The sequence below is a fragment of the Ochotona princeps genome, chromosome 8 (genome assembly GCF_030435755.1).
Source record: "Ochotona princeps isolate mOchPri1 chromosome 8, mOchPri1.hap1, whole genome shotgun sequence".
Classification (NCBI taxonomy): domain Eukaryota; kingdom Metazoa; phylum Chordata; class Mammalia; order Lagomorpha; family Ochotonidae; genus Ochotona; species Ochotona princeps.
Window position 1 is genome coordinate 13,978,232 of NC_080839.1, and position 25,695 is coordinate 14,003,926.

General features: G+C 38.8%; 1 protein-coding gene across 2 annotated transcripts in view; it reads left to right on the top strand.

The window, feature by feature from the left end:
- ZC3H6 (zinc finger CCCH-type containing 6) overlaps positions 1-18,775 on the top strand; it is a 50,005-nt gene extending 31,230 nt beyond the window's left edge. The window contains exons 4-12 of one of the 2 annotated variants that reach the window (XM_058667630.1): positions 1,100-1,289; positions 6,160-6,290; positions 7,685-7,801; positions 8,362-8,473; positions 12,006-12,115; positions 12,896-13,149; positions 14,399-14,910; positions 15,177-15,407; positions 17,012-18,775. In XM_058667630.1, coding sequence (XP_058523613.1) covers positions 1,100-1,289; positions 6,160-6,290; positions 7,685-7,801; positions 8,362-8,473; positions 12,006-12,115; positions 12,896-13,149; positions 14,399-14,910; positions 15,177-15,407; positions 17,012-18,492 — 3,138 coding nt within the window. In that variant the 3' untranslated portion in view covers positions 18,493-18,775. Of the gene's footprint in view, positions 1-1,099; positions 1,374-6,159; positions 6,291-7,684; positions 7,802-8,361; positions 8,474-12,005; positions 12,116-12,895; positions 13,150-14,398; positions 14,911-15,176; positions 15,408-17,011 lie in introns of both variants that reach the window. The other variant, XM_058667629.1, reaches the window with a different exon arrangement.
- Positions 18,776-25,695: the final 6,920 nt, after the last annotated feature.

A 25,695-nucleotide genomic window follows, 5' to 3' on the forward strand; every position in this document is an offset into this window, starting at 1 on the left:
TTTGAGCAGTGAACTAGCAAATGGGAGCTCTGTCTTGCTTTCTCTCTATATGTTAAGTCAATTAATTTTTTTTAAAGATTTATTTATTTTTATTGGAAAGCCGGATATACAGAGAGGAGGAGAGACAGAGAGGAAGATCTTCCATCCGATGATCCACTCCCCAAGTGACTGCAACAACTAGAGCTGAGCTGATCCGAAGCCAGGAGCCAGGAACCTCCTCCAGTGTCCCTCGCAGGTGCAGGGTCCCAAAACTTTGGGCCGTCCTCGACTGCTTTCCCAGGCCATAGGCAGGGAGCTGGATGGGAAGAGGAGCTGCTGGGATTAGAACCGGCACCCATATGGGATCCTGGCACGTTCAAGGCGAGGACTTTAGCTGCTAGGCCACGCCGCCGGGCCCTAAGTCAATTACTTTTAAAAAGATTAAAACTAATAAAACCTTTGCTGCTTCTTTTTTTTTTTAACTTAGTAGGGGAAAAAGATGTCTTTTTACATTTTATTATTATTTTTTTATAATACGGTTCTGGAGGCTGGCTCTCTCTCTCCCTTCCTCAGTAGCCCTCCCCTTGATTTTCCCCTGTATTATTACAATAGTATAGTCTTTCAGGAACAGTTACAAACCCATCATACTGTATTCTGACATTGTAAGCATAGACGATGGTAGAAAGTTCTGCATCCTATTGTCAACATATATTTAACTGTTTCATTGGGAGTCAATCTTTGATTTGGAAGTAGAAATGCATAGTGCAATATATCTTCAGTTCTCTGCATACTAGTCTCTGCATACAGTTCCTCTAGATGAACATATGTATATACACAAATAACTGTATATCTCTCAATCTTGTATTTTGCATTAGGGTTGCCTTGTATCAGAGGAAGTATGATATTTGCCCTTTGGGGACTGGCTTATTGCACTGAAAATAATGTTCTCCAGTTGGGACCATTTGGTTGAAAATTTCATTTTTTATGGCTGAATATTCCATAGAGTAAATGTACCACAGTTTCGTTATTCATTCCTTGAAAAGTTGTCTTGTGTTGCTGTTAAGTGCCATTAAGCATATAGTGGAAAAATTGCTACAATGATTGCCCATTTTTTTCTTAGCATGGACACGTATCAGGAAGCTACATGACATCAAAGAAGGATCAACATAAAAAATTCAAGAGTAAAGAATATGATGAGTACAGTGCCTACAGTGATGACAACTTTGGTAACTACAGTGATGACAATTTTGGTAACTACAGCCAGGAAACAGAGGAAGATTTTTCAAGACAGATGAAGCAATACAGACATGGTAAAGAGTCCTCAAGCAGTGCTTTAGGTTCATCATATTCTAAAGATCCAGGGAAAAAACAGAGGATGAAAGGAATTCAGCAAGGTCAGTTTAAAATTGTAGTCTGTTTTAGAATATGAGAACCTGATTACAACAGGTACCTACAGGGTGAAACTTAGAAATGTCTTAACCCCTTCTCAAAGTAAGTTTTTTGGGCCCTGCACAGTGGCCTAGTGGCTAAAATCCTCGCCTTGAACGTGCCAGGATCCCATATGGGCTCCGGTTCTAATCCTGGCAGGTCCACTTCCCATCCAGCTTCCTGCTTGTGGCCTGGAAAAGCAGTGGAGAACGGCCCAAAGCCTTGGGACCCTGCACCCACGAGGGACACTGGAGGAGGTTCCTGGCTTCTGGCTTCGGATCAGCTCAGCTCTAGTTGTTGCAGTCACTTGGGGAGTGGATCACTGGACGGAAGATCTTCCTCTCTGTCTCTCCTCTCTGTATATCTGACTTTGCAGTAAGAATAGATAATTCTTTTAAAAAATTTTTTAAGATTTATTTTTTTTTGTTGTTGGAAAGTCAGAGTTACACAGAGAGAGACTGTCCATTGGTTCACTCCCAAGTGTCTGCAATGGCCACAGCTGAGCTGATCCAAGCCAGGAGCTTCTTCCCAGTTTCCCACACAGGTGCAGGACGGCTTTGGGCCATCCTCAACTGCTTTCCCAGACCACAAGCAGGGAGCTAGATGGGAAACGGAATAGCCAGGACACAAACTGATACCCATGTGGGATCCCAGCACATGTAAGGCAAGGACTTTAGCCACTAGGTTTTTGTGCTGGGCCCCTCAAAATCAGTTTATTCTTGTGGTACCTAAATTCATTTTCCTTTATTTTTAGACCTTGACAGAAATCTACAATTATCAGTATTCTTGATTCCTTAATATTTCAGTTACAAAGATTCTAATATTTTAAAGTATATAAAATTTTAATTCACCTTTCTTATGTTTTTCCCCTCCTTTTTTAAAAAAATAATTTGTTTTTATTGGATAGTGAAATATACAGAGAAGAGTCCCCAAGTGGCCACAACAGCTGGAGCTGAGCTGATCTAAAACCAGGAGCCAGGACCTCTTCCGGATCTCCTAGTGGGTGCAGGGTCCCAAAGCTCTGGGCTGTCTTCTGCTTTCCCAGGCCACAAGCAGCTGCTGAAGGGGAAGCAGGATGCCAGGACATGAACCAGCGCCCATAGGGGATCCTGGCGCATGCAAGGCGAGGACTTTAGCCTCTAGCGTACTGTGTGCCAGGCCCTCTCCTCCATTTTATATTATGTTAGTATACAGTTATGTTTCTGTTTTACTTTATATTTTAGATCAATAAGAGCAGCATTCTGGGAAGCAGATCTTTTATTAGACTAAAATATGATAACCATCTTTGTTGTGCAAATGTACATAAGGTTACAAACATCCTTTAAGTTTAAAAATAACATAATCTGAAGAAATTTGTGGAATTATCGCCTGCATGCTTACCTGCTGTATCGAGGTACCTTGTCCCTGTAGAGGTCAAGGCGAGCTGGCTAGCTGGCAACACATCATGTTTCACACTTTGACACGCCTGAGGCCCAAATCAGATTTAAATATTAGCTAGATGATATGGCAGATTCAGGGAAAGAAGAACAAGATGAGACTGAGGTGAAGACATTAAGAGCCACACTGTTTAAAGACCCTTTAATTATTTTTGAAAAAGGAATTAATTATGAATAAATTTACCTATTTTTCTTAGTTCTTTTAGAAAAATTCATTTTAAAAATGTGAATGTTAATTTTAACTGAACCAAAGGAAAAATAATGTATCTCCATGAATGTTATTATGGTGGGTTTTTTACTCATGGAGTTCGTATGTGGTCTTATCAGTGTATTTACATAAGACAGTTAATGTTGAGAGAATTTGCATTTATCTTCCTGCCTGGATTTGTAAGTTCTCCTTTGTCTTTTTAAAGGCTATTGCATTTTATTTTTGATATTTTCTTCCCTGGAGTTATAGAAGTAGTATGAAGTTAAATGCAGAAAAGTGTTCTTGTTTATTGAAAAGATAATGTAGCGTAATCAAAGATAAGACAAAATTAATTTGAATCTCTACCACCAGAGATAATAATTTTTATTATTTTGTGTATATATTCTTCCAGAAATTTTCTGGCCACTCTTTTTAATAAAAGCTGTACATATTGTTTTTCTCCTTAACTGTGAAATGTAGCTTAATCACTCCCATGTTAATGAGCAGCTTTAAATAGCTACATTTTGTTCAATGAGTTTGACAGAAATTTGTTGTAACAAATTGTTGGGTTTGTTTAGTAGTACAGCAATTACTAGAGATTGAAGTTGGACCCAGTTTTTTTTTCCAAATCTTGAAATTCACCCTTCAGTAAACATACTTATGCATAACTCAGAAAACATCTTGGCATACTTTTTTTTTCTTGTACTACAGTGGCTCAGTTAGCTGGTCCTCCCCATTCAAGTGCTAGAATCCCTTATGGGGGTTGGTTCCTGTTTTGGCTGCTCCACTGGCTTTGGATAGGCTCAACCCTGGCCGTTGCAGCCACTTGAGGAGTGAATAAGAGAATGGAAGATCTTTCTCTTTGTCTCTCCTTCTGTTTGTAAATCTCCCTTTCCAATAAAAATTAATTTTTTTTAAGAACAAATTATAAAAAGTGGATTTCCTGGAGTGGTTGGTTTCCCAAGTGGTTAAGGCACTACCAAGATGCCAGCATTCCACATTGGATTCAGTACCCATTTCAAAGTACTGATCCCAGCTTCCTGTTAACCCAGACTTTGGGGGACAGCAGGTGATCCAATAGTTGGATTCCTGTCACTCTCTGTGGAGTTCTGGATTGACTTGGCAGCTCCCTGTTTTGGGGTGGCTCAGCTCTGCCTCTTGTGGATGTTTGGGAAATGAATCGGTAAGTGGAAGCTCTTTCTATGTATGTCTCAAAAAAAAAATACAATAAAAAATCGGATTGGGCCCAGCGCCGTGGGCTAGCGGGCCAAAGTCCTCACCTTGAACGTGCCAGGATCCCATATAGGCACAAGTTCTATCCCAGAGGCCTCACTTCCCATCCAGCTCCCTGCTTGTGGTCTGGGAAAACAGTGGAGGAAGACCCAAAGCCTTGGGATCCTGCACCTGCATGGGAGACCTGGAAGAGGCTCCTGGCTCCTGGCTTTGGTCAGCTCAGTTCTGGCCGTTGCGATCACCTGGGGAGTAAACCATCAGATGGAAGATCTTCCTCTATCTCTGCTCCTGTCTATATATCTGACTTCAATTTAAAAAAATCTCTTAAAAAAAATAGGCTTGCCAAGTCAAAAGACATATATCTTTTATTTTTTTAAGATATGTATCAAGTAAATATTCATAAAGATGTGTTGATTTCACAGGCCCTAACTCCAGCAGTGTGCAAAATGTAACTGTCTGTAAATTGTAACGGTGAGGTGTAACTTTTTAAAAAGTCTGTTTATTTGAAAGGCAGAGTGACAGGAAAAGATGGAGAGACAGAAAAAGATCTTTCGCTTGGAGAGATGTCATTCACAAAATGTGGCTGCAACAGCCAGGTTGGGGCCAGGCTGAAGCTGGAACCAGGGCTTTGATCTTGGTCTCCCACTTGGGTGGCAGGTGGGCTCAGGTGCCTGAGCGGTTCTTGACAGCCTTCACAGACACGTTAGCAGGGAGCTGGATGGGGACCTGAACAAATGCTCCAACACGGCAGATTGACCTGCTCTTCCATGGTGCTAGTCCTAAGTTTTATTGCATTTGAAGCGAAAATGTATTAGTAATTAAAACATTTTTAAAAATTTAATAGGTTGAAGCGTTTTTGCATAGTTTTTTTTGTTGTTTTTATAGGTTTTAAGTTTTTAGGAATCTTCATTTGAATATGACTTTGATTAAGTGAGATATTATTACATATTATAATTTACTGCCGTAACGAGTTATGGTTTAAGTTTTTAGGAATCTTCATTTGAATATGACTTTGATTAAGTGAGATATTATTACATATTATAATTTACTGCCGTAACGAGTTATGTTTTTTGGATACTTTTTAAAGATTTGTTTATTTATTTATTAATTTATTGGAAAGTCAGATATGCACAGTGGAGGAGAGACAGAGGAAGATCTTCCATCCGATGGTTCACTCCCCAGGTGATCGCAATGGCCAGAACTGAGCTGATCCAAAGCCAGGAGCCAGAAGCCTCTTCCAGGTCTCCCACGCGGGTGCAGGGTCCCAAGACTTTGGGTCGTCCTCCACTGCTTTCCCAGGCCACAAGCAAGGAGCTGGATGGGAAGTAGGGCAGCCGGGATTAGAACCAGTGCCCAAATGGGATCCTGGTATGTTGAGGAAGGACTTGAGCCTCAGGCTATGGCCCTGTCAGGCCCTTTTTGGATACTTTTAAGCACCCAGTTTTTCCGAAACAAAAGACAACATGTTTACTTGGAAATATTTGTATAGATCTTCTCAGAATTATCAAAAGAAAAACAGTTTTGCTACAAATTAATAACTACTACCCTGATGTCTTCTTTAAGTACTGCTAATAATATTTAATTCGCTAAAAACAGAAAAACTTGCCATTATCCTAAAGGAAATGGAAAAGCATAAGATTAGATTGGGCTTCTTAAACTCTGTGTTTATCCTTGCTCCTTCCTTACTATGTTAACATCCCTTAAAAAGCAAAGGAACAAAAAGTGTTGCCAAGGTGATAAAATGGAAAGATTTTTTTTTTCATTGAATCTGGTGAATGGGGGAAGAATAGGCACTGTACATTACAGTTTAAAATATAGTCTTCCTTGTAAACCAACAGACTGAACATTATTTCGTTATTCTATAATATTTAAATTAATTTCTTCTGACTTTTTTAGGTATGGAACAGAGAGCTAAAAGTTTCGGTATTGGTCGTGGACGTAGTTTGCCAAAGAAAATCAAGCGAAAAGACCGTGGGGGAAGAACTAACAAGGGACCTGTTTACTCGGGGATGGATGACTATCAGGAGGTACTGAGAACTTACATGTACAGAAGAGAGTGACGTTCCCGTATTTTAATTTATTTGTTTGCAAAAAGAGTCTTGTGGTTTTAAAGTATTAATGTATTATTTATTATAAATAGACACATTAATATTTGTATATAACTTCTGGGGTATGGTGTGGTAATTTGATCCATGTATATAAATGTGTAGTGACCAATTAAAAGTGATCAACAATTTCCTCTCCACAGTAGTTATCACTTCTGTGTGTTGAGGGCCCTCAGGTTCTTTGTAATCATTTTTAAGTTTAGTTTGAAGTGATGCAGACAGTAGCTAGCCCAGTGCTGAAGAATACCAGAATGAAGCCTTCTCAGCTGTGTGTTGGTGCTGCTCCAACTGCTGCCCATCCCCGCCCTGCCGCGCTTCCTGTGGCCAGCAGTAATGCAGGGGTGCTGAGGAAGTTCATTGGAAAGGAAATTAAGAGACAAAGTTATTTTGATATTAAAGTTATGTTGAATTTCATTTGTAGACTATTTTTATACTGTGTTTCTATGGCTTTTTGAAGATACCCTGTATTCCATTCTAAGAGAAAAATTTGTAACTGAAAAACATCATTTCAGCTGGAATAGCTAAGTGTCAGATTTCACTCTTGCCATTCATTGCCTCAAGTATTTTCTGTGAGGCAGTATTCTGTTATCCACAGAATGTGCTTAAAGCTCATTGAAGGAGAAGGGAAATCTGAAATTGAATCAAGAGCAAATAGCTATTCAGTGCCTACAGTGTGCAAGGGCACATGATAGGTGTTGGAAACGTCTGGAGTTCATGAATGTAATTATTAACACCGTGGTCCATCTTGTTACTCAGTTTTCTGTGTACAGCATAGGTTGAACAGAGGACCAAAGGGAGCTAAGGAAAGCAAACCAGGCTGTGAGATTCCTTAATTTTTCTTACTGTATCTCTTAATTTTAAGTTTTAAGGGAAAACATGCTTCTCCTAGTTTTGAATGTGTTGTTTCTATTTTAGTTTAATTTACTATGTGTGTAATTTTCAGGCTTTGCTATGAGTTACTTCAGGCTGATCATGAAAACTACACATTTTATGTTAAGCAGTCTAGTTACTTGAAGTCACCTCAATGATACGTACAGTGCACATTTTGTTACATCTTTACTAAAATAGAATATTATTGTGAACTTTCAAACTTTTTAGAATTTTATTTTAAATATATTATCCTCATTAAGGTAGAAACAAATAGATCTCTTTGTACTACTGGTAGCTGTATAAGCAAATTATTAAATGTGTTTCTACAAGTAAATGAATAGCATCAAAGCATTGGATTTTGATCACTTTTAATAGTGATGCATTTAACTGTACATTTTATACCTATTAATATTTCATGTTACATTCAATGACTTTTTTTCTTGTAGTATAGTAAACCAGGGAAAAAATGGAAGGTTATGACTCAGGAATTTATTAATCAGCATACAGTGGAACACAAAGGAAAACAAATCTGTAAATACTTCCTGGAAGGGAGATGTATTAAGGTAAATACATAGGGATATCGTAAGTCATTTCTACTTCCAAAATGATTTTTTAAGTTTAAAGTCTTTTTTTTTTTTTGGTGGTGGTGGTTGTTTTATTTTACTGTTCTTTGTGTAATTATAATAAAACTGTTTCTTACAAATGGATTTTGCGTGGGAATACTATGCATGAGCACTCGTTTCATTATATTCCGGGACAGTACCATAATTTGTTGAAATCAGATCTTGTTTAACAAGCATATAACTTTGATTACATAGCAAGTACAACTAACACTAAATGATTCAGTCCTTACAGTGACATTACAGAGTACTTGCTGTTGGTGTCCCTACACAGCCCTGAGAAGTTAAGTCCCAGAAATGGTTCATGTTAGTGGGAAAGCTGTCAGTCTCCTCTGCAGCCTTGCTCTCTGGCAGGCCTGCTGCAGACAGCCATGTCCACTGTCTTGGTATTGTTTCAGTTGTTACTAGCTCATTATTTAAAGAATAAAGGTAATGACTGGTATGCTATCATGAAGCACTATGGAGAAAATTAAATTCACATACTTCTTTTTTTTTGTGAACAGGGAGATCAATGTAAATTTGATCATGATGCAGAGCTGGAGAAGAGGAAAGAGATCTGCAAATTTTATTTACAAGGATATTGTACCAAAGGAGAGAACTGCATTTATATGCATAATATCCTTTACTATAATATATATAGTAACCAAAATATTGAGGTCTTTAAAGTATCATTGAAGTTCTTTTTTAAAAATTTTATTTAAAAGAATCACAGACAATTACAGATGGAGAGAAACAGAGCTGTTCCATCACTAGTTCATTCCCAGATGGCTGCAACAGGTGGAGCCAGGCAAGTCTGGAGATAGAACCCTGGAGCTGCTTCTGGGTATCCTGTCCGGACGCAGGTGCCTCTTCCCAGGCACATTGGCAGGGAGCTGGGTTGGAAGTAGAGCAGCCAGGGCTTGACCCAGCACCTGTATCGGGTGTCAGCACCACCAGTGGCAGCCTTACCCCAATATCACAGTGCTGGGGGCCCCTCACTGAAGCTTTAAAAAAATCATACCACCTTGAATGCCTCATTAGATTTTAAATTTAAAACAACATATTGAGTAAACCCAGTCTAGTCAGATTTTGTGTTTGAAAAAGACAAACTGGGCCCGGCGGCATGGCCTATCAGCTAAAGTCCTCGCCTTGAAAGCCCCGGGAACCCATATGGGCGCCGGTTCTAATACCAACAGCTCCACTTCCCATCCAGCTCCCTGCTTGTGGCCTGGGAAAGCAGTTGAGGACGGCCCAATGCATTGGGACACTGCACCCGCGTGGGAGACCCGGAGGAGGTTCCGGGTTCCCGGCATCGGATCGGCGCGCACCGGCCCGTTGCGGCTCACTTGGGGAGTGAATCATTGGACGGAGGATCTTCCTCTCTGTCTCTCCTCCTCTGTGTATATCTGGCTGTAATAAAATGAATAAAATCTTTAAAAAAAAAAAAAAGAAAAAGACAAACTAACTTTTTATTCTTTAGGGAAATGAATTATCTTCCCTTTGAAAGGCGATTCTGCGAAGTGAAGGTACTTTTTATTTAATATAATCAATTTAAAGTATTTCAAGGGAATGTGCTTCGTGAAAGAGTAGTTGGTGAAATATTTATTTTATCATATAATTATGTTACTTAGGTTCATATTAATAAATTTTCATTGTGGAAAATTATAAAATTGAAGTCTCATCAGATTTTACCACTGAATGATAAACACTGTATGTTAATTCCCTACTTTTCTCTTTGTAAATAAATGCATCTGAATTATACTTCTGTGTCTATTCCACTACATGTGGATTTGAAGCTTTTTTTTGTTTCTTTGTCTTTTTTTTTAACTAGAGAACACCTTTTTATACATGTACACTTTTCCCCCCTGAACTTTCTGTGTGGCTCTGTGGATTCATGTGTTGTGGCTGTTGCTGCCTCTAGGGATCTGCTGGATTTCTCGTATTTATTTTTCCCGATAAAGTTTGAATGAATCTAAACAAAAAGAAAGAGAATGACAGAGAAGAAGAAAATTCTGTTGTTATAGATTCAAGTGTGAAAAATGAAACTGGAGAAATGTTTGAGTGTAGTCCTTTACAATGCAGGAGAACAGGACTTCCCAGCTGTGATTCAAGATCTATAATGGAAAACTATCAGTGATAGAAAGTGTTGAAAATTTGCGTTAAAAAATTTAAATTTGTATAACAAACGCATACAACTAAGTAAAAATGTAAGTAATAAAGTGGGCAAACTGTATGTCATTTATATCATAGTTAATACTGTGTGGTGCGCGTTGCTGAGGAAAATGAAGCAAGAGATAGTACAGATGTTCTTAAAACATACGGAAAGATGATCCTGCTTGTTAACAAGAGGAGTGTAACATGAGCTACATTGAGATGACATTTACTGCTGTAAGATTCACAAAAATCCAAAACACCTAACAGCTAAATTTGGTAGCAAGAAAGAAAGAAAATGCTTTGCTGTATTATGGTTGTTAAAATGTTGCACCTTTAGTGGAGGAGAGCTTAGCAGTTTCTGGCAGAATTACACATGTGTTCACCTTTTGACAAAGCCATCCCACCATTTTGCAAATTCTAATAAATTAGTAGATCTGAGTAGTGATTGTGATAGCCACTAAATATTGGCTGAGAAGTTAAGCTGATGAGGAAGTTTAAGACAACACCTGGAAGAATTGGTCAGTCCTAATGTCAAAACAGAAGCAGTCAAGTCAGTATTTTCAGTCTCCGGTGGAGACTGTTTAAACACCATCTGTGTGCTGGTTATTTGTCTTGGCAGTTAAGATATCCATGTTCCATTTAGTGTGCCTGGTTTGACAGCCGCCTCTGGCTCCTGAGTTCAGCTGCTGCTCACACGGACCCTGGGAGGCTGTGATGGTAGCTTAAGTCATTGCATTCCTGGCACACAGAGACCTGAATTACATTTCTGGCTCCTTGCTCCAACATTGACCCAACTCTGGATGGTGTGGACATCTAGGCAATGAACTGATGAGAGCTCTCCCTTGCCCTTGCATTCTCTGTCTCTGAAATAAATGAAAAATTTTAAAAATTTACATTATGTAGTATTATTAAAAGCAACAGTGGTACAGAAATAAAGAGAAGGAATTTCTAGAGATCAATAAAAGAAAGTTGAGAGATATATTAACTAAGTGAAATTTGTGGATTAACTAAGTGAAATTTGTGGATTCAAATTCTATTCTGAATAAAACAATTGTAAAAAAAAAATCTTTCCAAAACAGTCAAAATTTTGCATGTTGACTTGCGCACTAATAAGCATTAGTGTATTAATTTTGTCAGGTGAGGCCATGCTTGGTAAGAAAAAATATACTATCTGTTCAAGAAAATATGGAGATATTTACAGATGAAATGTAGTATAATTTTAAATACTGCAGTGTTTAGAGTTATAGCTGTGAAGAGAGTTGTGGTATAGATCTCACAAAGTTGTCAAATAATACAAATTGTATCTTTTGGCACAATTAACGTATCTATTCATAGCAAAGTGAATAATCTAATGTGGTTATAGAAAATTTGATGTCTTGCTGGTTTTACACAGTTTTTAGAGGTTTTAAATATTTTTTATTTATTTGAAAATGAGTACATGTTTCCCCAACCTCTGTTCCCTTCCCCAAATGACCACCACAGCCAAGGATCTGGGATGGGGCAGTGAACCTGGAAGTCAGGAATTTCGTTCCAGTGAGTGTCAGGGAGCCAGCTGCTTGAGCTGTCACCTGCTGTCTTCTCTCATCAGGAAGCTGATAGTCAAGACTCAGGGCACTGTGGCATACAGCATACATAGGAGCTTGCTTCCCTCTGTCCTGGCTGCTTCAGGCATTTGGGCAGTGAGCCAATGGATAGATCTTTTTTTCCTCTCTGCCTTTTACCTCTCTGTCACCCCTGCCTTTCAATAAAATAAAATTTTAAAAAGGACTCAGAGCTGGGATTTGAACCCAGCCATTCCTGTTTACAACCCAGGCATCTTGATTGCATCTTAACTACTAGGTCCAACACCTGTGGTCTTCTAACATGTTGAAGTATACAGTACAACACTGCTGACTGTAGGCATGTGCTGCACAACAGCTCTCCAGAAGGTAGCCATGCTTAGCAGTTACATGGTTTGATCTTTGAAAACCAGGTCATGATTATACTTGAACTGTTCCTTAATATTTTTATTTACATGAATTTCCATGTAAGTTCTATCATACTGGTGCAAAATGTTACCAAGGAGACAACTGTAAATTTTCCCATGATGATCTGACTAAAGAGACAAGGAAACTTTTGGACAAAGTGAGTATTACTTTTAAACTTTTGTTATTTATTGAGTGTTGATTATTTGAATCACATTTTATATATCATACTTTTGAAAATTCTGGAAAAATCAAAGATTTGTTATGCTTTATTAGTAAAGTGTATTAAAAACAGAAATATTGGACTAAGAAGCAGTTTACTCATCCTTACTCCACCATTAAAGGAACTGATTCAACCGTTATCTTAACCTGTTTGAACCTCGATCTGTGTATTAAAAATGAGGAGTTAGCTATCTGTTCCATTTGAACTTTTTTTTTAAAAAAAAAAAAGATTTATTTTCATAGGAAAGGGAGATCTACAGAGAAGAGAGACAGAGCTTGCATCTGCTGGTTCACTCCTCAAATGACTGCAGTAGCTGCAGCTCAGCTGATCCGAAGCCCGGAGTCAGGAGCTTCTAAAGGTCTCCCACGTGGGTGCCTGGCCCCAAGGTTTCGGGCCATCCTCCATAGCTTTTCCAAGCCGTACGAAGGGAGCCAGATCAGAAGTGAAGCAGCTGGGACATGAACCCGTGGCTGTACAGAATGCCAGCACTTGCAGGTGGAAAGCTAGCCAGTTGAGCCTTTGCACTGGCCCCTCCATTCGAACTTTGATGTTACTGTTCCTATTAAATAAAAAAAAAAAAAAACTAGCTTAATGAAGCCTTTACACAGTTTTCAAAATGATCGTTTTTTCAGACTTTTTTACTAAGATCATGTGTACAGTTTTCAAATTAGGAAGAAAATTTGCTTTGAAACACTAATTTTAGCTAACTATTTTTAGGTATTGAATAATGAGGAAGAGCTTATAAATGAAGATGAAAGAGAATTAGAAGAACTTAGAAAACGTGGCATAACTCCTCTTCCCAAACCGCCCCCAGGAGTTGGGCTTCTGCCAACCCCGTCGGAACATTTTCCCTTTTCTGATCCTGAAGATGATTTTCAGACAGATTTTCCTGATGACTTCAAGAAAATCCCCTCACTCTTTGAAATAGTTGTAAAACCTACTGTGGATTTAGCGCATAAAATTGGGAAGAAGTAAGTTAAAACTTTAAAACTGGCAGTTCATTCTTTTCTTTCCCTGTAAAAGTTAAAAGTTTGTGTTAGGAAACTACATTGTATTCCAAGTAAGTCACACAATTAAACTTGATGAAGGTGGCAGGTACCTGGCATGCACCAAGATCGCTGCTTCCCTCTTTCTGTGTGTTGCCACCCACTGCTGCCTGCCATCCATGGTTTTGTCTGCAAAATCATTACCCAGCTGCAGAAGCCTCTTCACAGATTCAGTGATCTGCAGGACATTGCAAGCCAAGTGGATGGATTTGGCATTACTGACTCCGAAGGTGCAGTGTCATTGATAATGTCCTCAAGCAGTGGGTAATCCACATCTTGCTTCTCATTTGTGTGAGAAAGCAAATGTGTGTCTGGTCCTTTTTAAACAGTTAAGTGTGGGCTCTTGGAGGAAAATCTTCAGGTAATCTGGATGCAGATTTTCATTTTCTAACCACATCATCCCAGCCCTGTTGGCTACTGCCAGGCTCTGGGCTGCGCCTGGGCCCCAAGTACCAATGTTCATTATTTTCTTATTGCCTAATGTTCAGGGAAGCAATGTGGTCTCAGCAAATGAGAAGCAAGGAATCTGTACCAGGCATCACAATAATAGGAGCAATTGAAGTCAAGAAGACAAGTATGTCAGTTGTTTTGCTACTGTTACGTATCAGGTCCTAATCAGTAAAATCAGAGAAAGAAACAAAGGGGATTAAAATCAGAAGTAATGACCAGACTCATTATTTGTGGAGTTTTCCTCAATGAATCCCAAAAACCAACAGATAGAGAACTATTAGAAATACTAATTAGCAAGATGTCCAGGAGAATGAGCACTATTTAAAAACCAAAAGTTAACTTATATGCCAGATAAAACCAATTGGAAAGTATAGTCAAATGTTGTATGCTTATATGAGTAATTTTTATAGAAAAAATGTATATGCATGTCTAGATAAAAGACAAAGAACCAGTTAGGATCATTTGGGGAGTGGAAATAGAGGTGATTCTTGTTTTTGTATTGACCTATGTTTTTAAATACCTAATGAGTAAAATTTAGAGTAATGATTAGTAAACAGCAATTGGGAAAAGTCTGACCTATGAGGGAAAGCAAGAAGCATCTGTGATATTTCCACTTAGATGATATGGAATAGTGCTTCGTAAAACACATAGTATTCTGCTTTATATAGAAAAAAGCTTAATTTTTAAAAATAATTATATTTCAACTTGCTCTTTTTATGAACAGGCCACCAGCATTTTATAACAGTGCCTCACCACCAGGACCACAGTTTCAGGGAAGCAGCCCACACCCTCAGCACATCTACAATTCTGGGTCAAGTCCAGGTCCAGGACCTAATGTGTCTCATGGATGCAACAGTCCTGTGATACACCCAGGCTCTCCTGGGCATCACACGTGTGCAGGACCTCCTGGCATGCCAATGCGACAGAGCCCACCTTTGCCGCCTGGTCCACCTGAAATTGTAGGCCCTCACAGTCAAGCTGGAGTAGTTGTCCAATCGGATGCACCTTTGACACCACCAAATATGAGTGGGGTTTACCACTCTCCTGCATTTTCAGGACATGGGATGAAGGTCCCCCGAGAGAATCACTGTTCTTCAGGTTCATCCTACCAGCAAGGTCCCGGTGAAATGCCACTCAACACTAACTATGAATCCCTACAAGCTGCAGATGAGTTTTACAGTAATTACTATTCACAGCATGCTGTACACGACTTTCAGACACCCAGTAGCTGTGGTGGTAAGTGGACTTCTTTTAATAACATATCTAGAGCCTTGTTTTTTTGTTGGAATATATAACTATGTTTAAATAAAGCTAAGGAGAATTGAATAAACTGAATTCTTAAATTATGTTTTCAATTTAGCCAAACTTTTAAAACAGTAGAACTTGAAATAACTGAAAAATATTTAGGAATTGCTTAACAGTGTAAGAATCCAAGGTGATTGTGAATAGAGCTCCTGTGTCTTTGTACTCACACAGTGTCTGCTCCCCTGTTGTGTTTGTAGATGGGATGTGGCATGAGGAGTTTGCCCAGCAGCCCCCTGTCGTTCAGGACTCACCTGGTTTCGGGAGTGGGCCCGATAGCAGCAGCAACATGACAGCCCATGGCCCCTTGTCTGCTCCAGGACTCCTCCCTGCTGTGCAGAGAGCCCTTTTTGTCAGGCTGACTCAGAGGTACCCAGAAGGTGAAGAACCAGCCAGCACCCATCCTCATCGGGCACCAAGCAAGGAAGAAGGTGTGTCAGTTGTTCGAATATGTCTTAATTTGAATAGGTTAATATTTGAAAATGAGTTCCTCAGAACCATCTACTGTTATTTCCAGTTCCATAGCACCCATCTTCTTAGGATTGACTGGTTTTGTGACATTAATAGTGAATTGTGTGAAAGGGTTCATTTGAAGTGCCTGGGTAAGTAGACTTGGAAGAAGTTAAACCCCTGTTTATTAAGGGAAGAAAAAAAAGGAAAGGAGTACCTTCCAGTTTGGAGATTTAACTTCTAAACCAGTATCCAAATCTGTTTGCTATTACAGAAATCTTCATGGGCACAGTTAAGGTTTTGCTATGATGTTAGCATACTTTTTAATATAAATAGATTATATGGAAATAGTAAGTATCTTAATATTTGGGGTATAGATAAGCATAACATAATTCAGTAAAGTGTCAAAAAATTTAAAGCACTTAGTTCTTTTTGTGGATTACAAAATTAATACACTAATATATTTGGCTACTCTCTTAGGTTGTGTTTATTCACTCCTATTTATAAAGTTTATGAATAAAATAGGAGTAGGTAACTACAAGCTTATGTACATGATCTGTTACATTTTCGAAGAAGGAAAACTAACTCTTCAGTAATATAATCACAGAGGAAAAGAAGAATTCCTAATAAATGACTTTCCTGTACTATTTAAATTGACTACTTTAAGTGCTAAAATCTGATTTTCTTAATAAACTTCCTTAATTATTATCTTTTTGTAAAGTATTACAAATTTTATGGTTTTATAAATAAATTAAATTTTATATAAAACTTTATGCTGTGGCGCACAGCAATGTTCTTTGGAAGTTGCTTGCTGTGAATAGAAAGAAGATAATCAAATAAAAATAAAAAAGGTAATCCCTAACAGCTTAAGTTTATGTGTATTCATCTTTATGAATCTTAATGCTTTCATGAATTTTACTTCTTCTGATTAAAAGCTGCTAACATTTCTATGCTAATACCTGTTTTTACATTGATCCATCTCTGTTCTTCTACATCCTGTTATTTAGTCTCATTCCAAAAATTACTTAAGACTCCTTTTGAAATAGATTGACACAGAAATGAAAAACAAGTAAGGATAGAAGCAGCAAACATTATGAGTGGGATTATTTATACAGAAGTATTTAAATTACTGCATCCAATAAAAATGAAGCACAGGTTCAGCTCAAGGCTTCCTGGAGGTCAAAGGAAAGAAAGGAGATAGAGTGTCTGTCTCAAAGTACTTTTCTTAGTCTGAGATCTACCCTTTGCCATTATAGCTTAAGAATTGCTTGAATTGAAGAGACTCTTAGACAGTTTAGAGTGGCTTTTCAAAAGTATCTTTGCTTCTCCCCAGTGCTGCCATAAAAGTGACGCATATTTCTGAATGTGTGGAATGAAAGATCCTGACTTTTCTGTGAGTGGGAAGGACTTAGACATATTCTAGTATGCACTTCTTCCTTTATAGAGTTTTGTTGCGAATTGAAACATGGCATTTCTATCATGTATTTTCTTACTATGCTTATTTCAGAGTAGTGTTTTTTAAAATTGTAGTTAAGGCCAAATATGAGTGCTTCAGTCTTCACAATGAATTTTTGTATGCATTTAGATGATACAGTTAACTGGTACTCCAGCAGTGAAGAGGAAGAAGGAAGCAGTGTCAAGTCAATACTGAAAACATTACAGAAACAAACAGAAACTTTAAGGAACCAGCAGCAACCTTCCCCAGAACTCAGCACTCTCACTGATCCAAGACTTGCTAAGGAGAAAAATAAAGGCCATCAAGTGGTTGACCCTAGACTTAGGACTATCTCAAGGCAAGACGTGCGGAAGCCTTCGGAGTCTGCCCCACAGGATCTTAGACTTGCGTGGGACCCCAGGAAATTAAGAGGGAGTGGAAGTGGTCATGGAGGCTCTTCTGTTGGTGGAGCAAAGTTGGATTTACATCATACAAACACCGGTACTAGTGTCAGACACAAAAGAGGGGATGATGATGATGAAGACACAGAAAGAGAACTGAGAGAAAAAGCCTTCCTCATACCTTTGGAGCCCTTACCTGGTGTCATGCTCCAGGATCCGAGGTCCCAGCTGAGACAGTTCAGTCACATTAAAATGGACATTATCCTAGCCAAACCCAACTTTGCAAAACACATAGTGTGGGCTCCTGAAGACTTACTTCCAGTACCGTTACCTAAACCTGATCCAGTATCTTCAATCAATTTACCTCTGCCCCCTCTTATAGCTGATCAGAGGCTCAATAGGTTATGGAATACAAAAAGTGATCTTCATCAAAACATAGTATCTGTTGATCCAAAATCAGCAGTGAAAGCCAAAAGTAACACAACAAACAGAGAAGGCTACCTAGAACAGTTTGGGGACTCACATAGTTCAGGAAGTAAATTAGGAGATCCTAGGCTGCAAAAGAGTTTTGACCCTAGACTTCACAGATCGTCCCATTCAGACTCTCACCAGGCGGTGATGAAGGAATCCCATCTATCAAAGGGTACCCCTCCTTCAGCCAGATCCAACTCTGGCTCTTCACAGCCCTCTGGAGCAGTAACTAGCGGTTGTGGCTCTGGGGCCCTGCCTCCCTATGCCCCTAAACTCTCCTCATCAGCAGGCCTTCCCCTGGGAGCTCAAAGCTCTGCCCTTAGTGCTATCAGTCTGTACGATCCTAGGGAGCAGGGCTCATCTGCGTCAGAGACAGCAACAGCTTCTGCAGGAGAAAATGCAGAGAATGAGAAAAAAGATGATGGGTTGAAAAGTAATGACAAAAGCGAGCCTTCTGCTGGAGAAGCAGTTCTGTCACAGAAAAGCTCTCCAAGCATGGAAGTCACTGTTGAAGGGCCATCTGACACGCAGGCCGATAGTCTGAAAAGTTCCAGTAAAGGTCAGTTCCCAGCAGTGCACACTCTTCCTATTCAGGCACTCACAGGCTTAATCAGACCCCAGTACAGCGACCCAAGGCAAGCCAAGCCCCTTGGACAAGTGAGCCCAGTCCCAGACAGTGAGCTCAATAGAGAAACAGATGACAAATCTCTAAAAGAGGTTTTTAAAACTTTTGATCCAACTGCTTCACCATTTTGTTAGCTGTTGTGTAATTGAGCAATTCTTTTCATTCTTGTGACTATTGCAGTCCTCTGCTGTTTTGTACCTGGTTTACCTCTATAGTTTATTTATTTTTAAATTATAAACACTTTTCAGCTGCTAGTATCAGAACCACATGAAGTTATATCCTGGAAAGCCTGTGGTATTTTATATATAATATTTTTATAACTTTAAGAGACTGTAGTAATTGACATAGACACTTATATATCATGTTAGTTTTAGTAAAAGTACTTTTATTGTAAATAATCCATCATGAATTCAGTACCCTTCCATCATGAATTCAGTACCCTTCCATCATGAATTCAATATATATGCTAGTTGTCTTTCATAATCACTGTTTAGATAAATGATTACCACTTTTATATGGTTGTTTAGTTTTCAGCAATGGATGTATCATACTTTTGAGAAACAGTATTTTGACTAAAACCGTCTTTGTCAGCCCAGAACTGATTAGTATGTAATGCCAACTGCCAACAAAAATGCAAAATGAAATGAAGAAAATATTTTACAATCAAAATTAGCAGAGCAGTTGCTGTTCAAGGGCATCACATTATTAGTATTGGTAATATTATTTGTATAAATGAGGCATTTGAATGTCGTATCTTTTAAAGGTATTTGATTGTCTGCTGTATCATAGACATTGGAAGCTATATAAACAGAATGTTTTGTTAAAGGGAAAAATTCCCAGGTTCTCTAACATAACTTTTTAAATTTAATTTTTCATATCAAATAGTCATGAGTTACTGCTATTACATTGTGATGTTTATGTATTTCAGTGTCTTTTGTCTTTAGCAGCATAATTTATATTATTTTTTCAAATAATGTAGCTGTAATAATTGTGCTCATCATGGTTTTGGCAGTTTTTAACAAAATTTTAAAAGATGGTGAGTCTGTAGTGATTATTACATTGATCATGTTTTCAATGTTCAGGTTCTATATTTTTTCTTAAACAGCAAGAAAACATATAGGTTGCAGGTATATTAAGCTATCTTATCTCTTATCAATAAAAAGAACCTCTTACAGTTCTCACCTGACTGGCATTCTGTAACAGAGGGGAGTACCTGGTGTTTTAAATATTTAATGCCCTCATATTTTGGAAACGTAAATTGATTAGAAATTGTATTTTTATGAAAAGCAACTTGCATTTATTCTTTATTAGTTGCAGTACATAGATAACAGCAGCTGTGATTTATATATACATGACTTCCAACTGAAAGTCAGTATTACACTGATACATTGCTCGAACTGGAGTCATGTCTCCGTTTGCTGTGAACTTATTGGTAAGTCCAATAAGTGACTTGGAAAGGGAGTATTTAGTAAAAGAGATAATGGGAGTATAATAAAATCAGTTCTTAGCTGAAAACAGCTCCCTTTGAGAAGTGATTCTAAGAAACTATAGCAAAATATTTCTGTGGAAACCTCAATATTAAGCATATGGCTTAGTAATAATGTAAATCCTTTCTATTCTCTTCTCTCTTCACTTTTTCTTGCTTCAGTTCCATGTAAGATGAGAAAAAGAGGTCACAGCTTAGTGAACAAAACTGCTTATCTATGAAGTTCATTGTATTCTGGGTAGAAGGACCATTACTTGAGGGAATGTGGATTCTTACTGTTTATACTTTGGTTGCAGTTGTTGCCTAAAAAATTGCCCCACGTACATTTGTGGGTTTAAAAATGCAGTTTAAAGTTACCATAGAAGTATTTTCTGAGTTAGTGTCTGAATGAATTGGAAAGTCAATAAAATAAAATGGTTAAAACTTGACAGAGAAAAACACACACACACACACACATGTATTTTACCAGGATCAAATCAGTAGGACTTCTGGACTTTAATAATAAACGAAATTTTTTAAGCCAACCTCTTATCTATGTATTTTGTAATTCTAATGCTAAGTAATAAAGCTCACACACACAAGGAAGAGAATTTGGCAAAGAGCCACATCCTCACCTGCCTGTTGAGAGGCTTGCGTCTCCTGGTAGAGGTCGGGACTTGCATTTCCAGCTCTGGCTCCTGCCTTCAACTTCCTGCTGGTGCGTTTGCCTGGGAGGTCTGGCTCCCAGCCTGCCCTGACCCAGTCCCGGCCATTACAGGCACTTGGGGAGTGAGTGAGCAGCTAATCAGTGATCTCTTGCTTGCTCTCTTGGCTCACCCCACTCTCTTTGTCCCCTCACCTCCTTTTCACCCCTCTCAAATAAATAGAAAAAGTTTTAAATGTGGGATCAAAATTATTGGTAGAAGTTCTTTTTTATTATTAAAGGAAATGTCAAATGATTGATTTAAAGTAAGATTTAAAAGTCACAAATGCAAAGTCTGCAATATTCATTAATTCATTAGTCTCATAATAATTTGAGCTACAAAGGCTGTGTCTCAGTGCCTTCGTTAAGAGGAAGCTGATAATCTAACCCGGACACAGGTGTTTTAACAGGCTAACTACCTGTTCCTGAGTCACTTCATCCTGGTTTGTGACAGAAATTTTAAACTTGATTACATTCATGTTCAGTAGATTGGGGTTTATCAGTGTTTTGAATTTGAACACTAAAAGAACGTCATGATTAAGGTTTAGCAACTTCTTTCCCATATCTTGATTGGGACTCAGTTCCGAACCTCAAAAACAAGTCAGATGTTGGAGTGATTTCCATCTCTGACCCCGCAGAGCGTGCATTTCTGTGTGGACCCTCTGTCTTCCAACAGAATGCTCCAGACCCCACAGTTAGGCCGCACCAGAGCAGCCTAACGATAAAATGAGGTCTACTTAGGTTTCTTGGTCTATTTTACCTGCTATGGGATTCGTACTTAATAGTATTCCTGCCCAGTCCTATTTAACAGTGGAAAGAATGTTTATTACTGAATAAATCTTGTATGAGCTTTCAGCTAAGCTGAATACAGAGATAAGGGAAGTGAGAGGGAGAGAGTTAGGTGGATAGATAGAAACACCAGAAGTGCTGGGAGTTCAGAAACATTAAATCACATTCTCACTTTATACTGAGCAGTAGGCAATATATTTCAACGTGTATTTCATTATATGTGACATGGGGGTAATTTTAAAGATTTGATGCAAGGAATGAATGAATAATTTTTGTTAAGTATTTGTAAATATGAAATTGATTTATAACTTTTATGAATATAATCATTACACTCCTATTAAGGTGCATTAAGTTGTACAAATTGCAACATGATATGGTTGCTGTGGCTTACCAATTTTATTAATTTTTAGATGATGTACACTGAAGACACAATGATAAACTTGCCTGAGAAGTTGCTTCATAAAATATTAACCATCAAGTTAGCAATTTCCTTACATATTCTTGTGCCATTAAGACACAGGACTTCCCTACCTTAGAGCTGTGTACACTGGTCGTGTCTCCTCGATGTCTGACTTCTCTGCCCGTTTTACGCAGATTGGGTTTTGATAAAGGGTAAGAATGTTGTGACCATCCATGTTGCATGTTGTGATGTTGTGTTTGCTTAACTCAGAAATGGACCTGTTTACTCTCTCCTCTCAGTATATATTTCTGCAGGCATGTGACATTGAAGTCTAATGATTTTCCACTTGTTTGATAAAGGTATCATTTCCTTTGGTTAGTGGCAACTAGAAGTTAGGAGGTCCCTGAGGGCCAGATGTGAGCTCTTGGAGAGACTGTCAGCACCGTCCCATGTGCAGGACCCAGAATCTGTGTTCTTGTTTTCTTCCTCCGTGCTGAGCCACAGCTCAGGTAGCAGGTCTGTGAAAGCTGTGCTTCGAAGGGGTCATCTGAAGACGGGCAGTTCTCTGATAAAGGTCCTGGTAGCTAGCCTTCGGTCTCTGCGTTTTTATGAATTTCTAAAATGAATAGTTGCTTTTTTTTTTGGTAATGCTTGATAGTATTATTATGTTCAAAAACCCATAAAAAACTATGATTGTTCTGTAGTAAAAATAAAATGAACCAAGAAATGAAGTCCAGCAAGAAAAAAAAAAACCACATTAGTAACTATAGTTAGTTTAAATGAAACTTAGTTTAGGAGACCTAAGCTTTGATCAAATATAACCAAACAGGGTCTGAGTGTTTAAAGCCATTCTCCTGTTGTTATGACTTGGTGTTTATGTGATGTTTTCTCCTCAGAGAGCTAACTGGAGTCTGCAGAACCTGTTGTAGTGGCTAACATTTGCACCATTACTGCGGGAGTGTTATGTGCCGGTATGTAATTTATCTGCAACAACTGCCACTCCTAACAAAGCCCAGAGCCACTTGGCCTTTTCATTGGGAAGCATGCGGACCTAAGAATGGATGTCAGGCAAACGTCAATGCGGTGTGCCAATTTGCGAGTGTTAAGGAAGCCTCATTGTGTGCTAGTGGAGGCAGGAGCCGTCTGCGTCTTGTTATGTTTCCCTTTAAACCAGACACAGCATGTGTGACTTGATACCTGCTCCCTGACTGCTTCCTGAACCTCCATCCAGGAGTAGGTTTCACAGGTGCTATCAAGTGGAACAGGTGTGGCGAAAGCATTCTGTGATCACATTAGAATGAACTTGTCCGTTTATTTTTGCTTCAGTAACCACAGGATACTCTAGGATTATTTATTTGAGAGGCAGAGTGACAGAAAAATCTTCCATCTGCTGGTTCACTGCCCTGATGGATGCGACAGCCAGGACTGAACCTCAACCAGGTCTCCTACATGGACTGTCTTCCATTCTTCCAGGTGCGTCAGCAGGGAACTGGATAGGAAGTGGAGTAGCTGGGACTCTGGTAGGGGACACTGGCATCAGAAGAGGCATCGTAACCCTTCATGCCACAACACCAGCACCCCACTCCGCCTGGCTTTTTCTTCTTTGAACCCACTCCCATATCTAAACAATGTGAAGGCAAGGTTATGACCTTACTGAGGGGTCATATGTTTCTGCAATTACTCCAAACTCTTTAAAGTCCTCCAGACTCAGAAGGTAACTCAGCTTACCCCATGGTGGAAGTTCAGATAGATCAGCAATTTATATCTATGTGTGAAGGATTTTTCTGTAACCAGAAGGTATATAATGGAAATAATATATTTTTAGTTTTAAATGTAGTCCTCTAATTTCCCTCACTCTGTTCTGCTTGAAATATGAATCAGAATTATGCAGATAGGCCCAATTATTGAATTATCAATAATGATTAAAATTCCTGATAGCCTGACATTGATGAGCCCTGTCAGGTTACAGCTGGACTCTGAGCTGAAATCTCTCATCTTGAAGCAGCTTTCATTACCCTTGGAAATGAAGCAGGTATGTGCTACAGTAAGCAAAATCATGGCAGATATAAAGTCTGTTTCTTCACAGATTGTGAGTTCTTTGAATAATATTTAATAGCATTGTTTATTCTTAAGTCGCTTTGAAACAATTTATTAAAACAAGTAAGTAGCCAGCTACTAATAGCATCTTAGAAACAATTAGCTGTGTGAATGACTGGTTGCTACCCATACTCACAAAGGTATTAGGGTTGAGGGGAATGGTGAAATTCGCTTTTGCTAACATTTTATGGAAGGTCTGAAATACATATTATTATAAAGACAGTACATAAGGACTAAATTTTTCAAAACAACAGTGAGATGTTCCCAAGCCTTTGTAACCAGTATTGTGTTTGGGCCATTTGTCAGTAGAAGACTGTATGTTCTATATGCCTGTTACGTAGAGATGGTGAAAAATGACGGACTAACCATTATTACAGGGAAGAATTCTTAAGCCACCTGCTTTGTTTTATTTTAACAGGAATTTACTCTCCAGATGTTTGAGGGAAATCAAATAAGGTAGAATATCTTTTCAAGAGTTAGAATGAAGCTTGCTTATAAAAGTGACAATCAAGAAATAGTCATTTGTATACTGACTTGCCAAAGTTTATAATTATTGCTATTTTTCCATTCTGTACCCCATCCGGCAAGGATTCAGAAAGGGCTCAGCACAGACACAGGATTCTAGGGCCCAGGTCCTGGTCTTTTTAGGTAATGGCCCAATGAGAGAGGATACACAGTGTTTAGGAGTAACAGTGGAATGTCTAGACGTAGCATCGACTGTCTCCTGTCAGGTCTACCAGCATATTCAGTGACCTGAAATCCAGGTTAGACCTGTTTGGTATGAGGTAGGTTGGTTTTTTTGTTTGTTTGTTTTAACTTTCTATTGTTAATTTCAGTCCTGCAAGCTGGATCTCACATGTTGGGGAAATACTGCCTTATTATTTCACTTGGGAAGATTTTAGTAGATGACAATTTAGTAGATTAACTGATTTGCTAATCTGTTTATTCTCTGTTCAACAGACACTTTGCTGAATTGATAAATTGTTGAGAATTAGCAAACCTCTGAGTAAAATCAGGATTCTCTCTCTCTCTCTTTTTTTTTCTTTATCTAATTCTCTAGAAATTCCAGGTTGCATTCTGTTACTGCAAGGTTCTGTCAGTTTTTCTTTTCTCCTGTGATACCTTACTATTGTCAGAATTTAAATAAAAATGTTTCTAATAATACCTGTCTGGCAGTGTGCTGCTTTGCCCACATGGTTGTTGAGCATTTAAGAACAGAGCATACAGCAGCCATGTGCCCATGCTAGAGTACGCAGAGGGGAACCTGTGGCAGATCTGCCCGGGAAGGAAGAAGCATTTAACTAGCTGCCCGTCATGTGACCAAAATGACGAACAGCATTTAAGGTCTTTTTTTTCCCTGATACTGCTTTCATTCCAGGAAACCACTCAAATTAGCTAAATTTAGTTTTCTTTGAAAATATCTGAACCTGAGAGACTCACTCGAGAGGTCCTGGGCAGAATGGAGTGAGTCTCTGTCTCATCTGCTGGCCTCCTGTTGCTGAGGCAGCTCTGCGGCCTTGAGCAGCACCCCGATCCAGGGAAGAACCCTGTCCACCATGGGAGAGGGGTGGAGTGAAACAGTCAGTAGCTTTGCTACTGAGTGCTAGTTATGTTTCTGTTTATGGAATTCATATGCAAGAAAAATAGGGACTGAAAGGCATGTGTGAGATGATACAGGAAGATGTTTATTGGAATTCAGCAGCATTTGGGGTTGGGCAGTGTGGAGGAACTGACCTATGTTCTGTTTGTGGATAAAGTATGCCAGGGCTGCTGGGCTGCCACCCTCCTGGAGAGAAATTTAAAATGAAATTGCAAAACATTTTTAACTGAATGAAAATAAAAATGAAATATACCAGCATGTGTGCTACAGCAGTATTTATGGG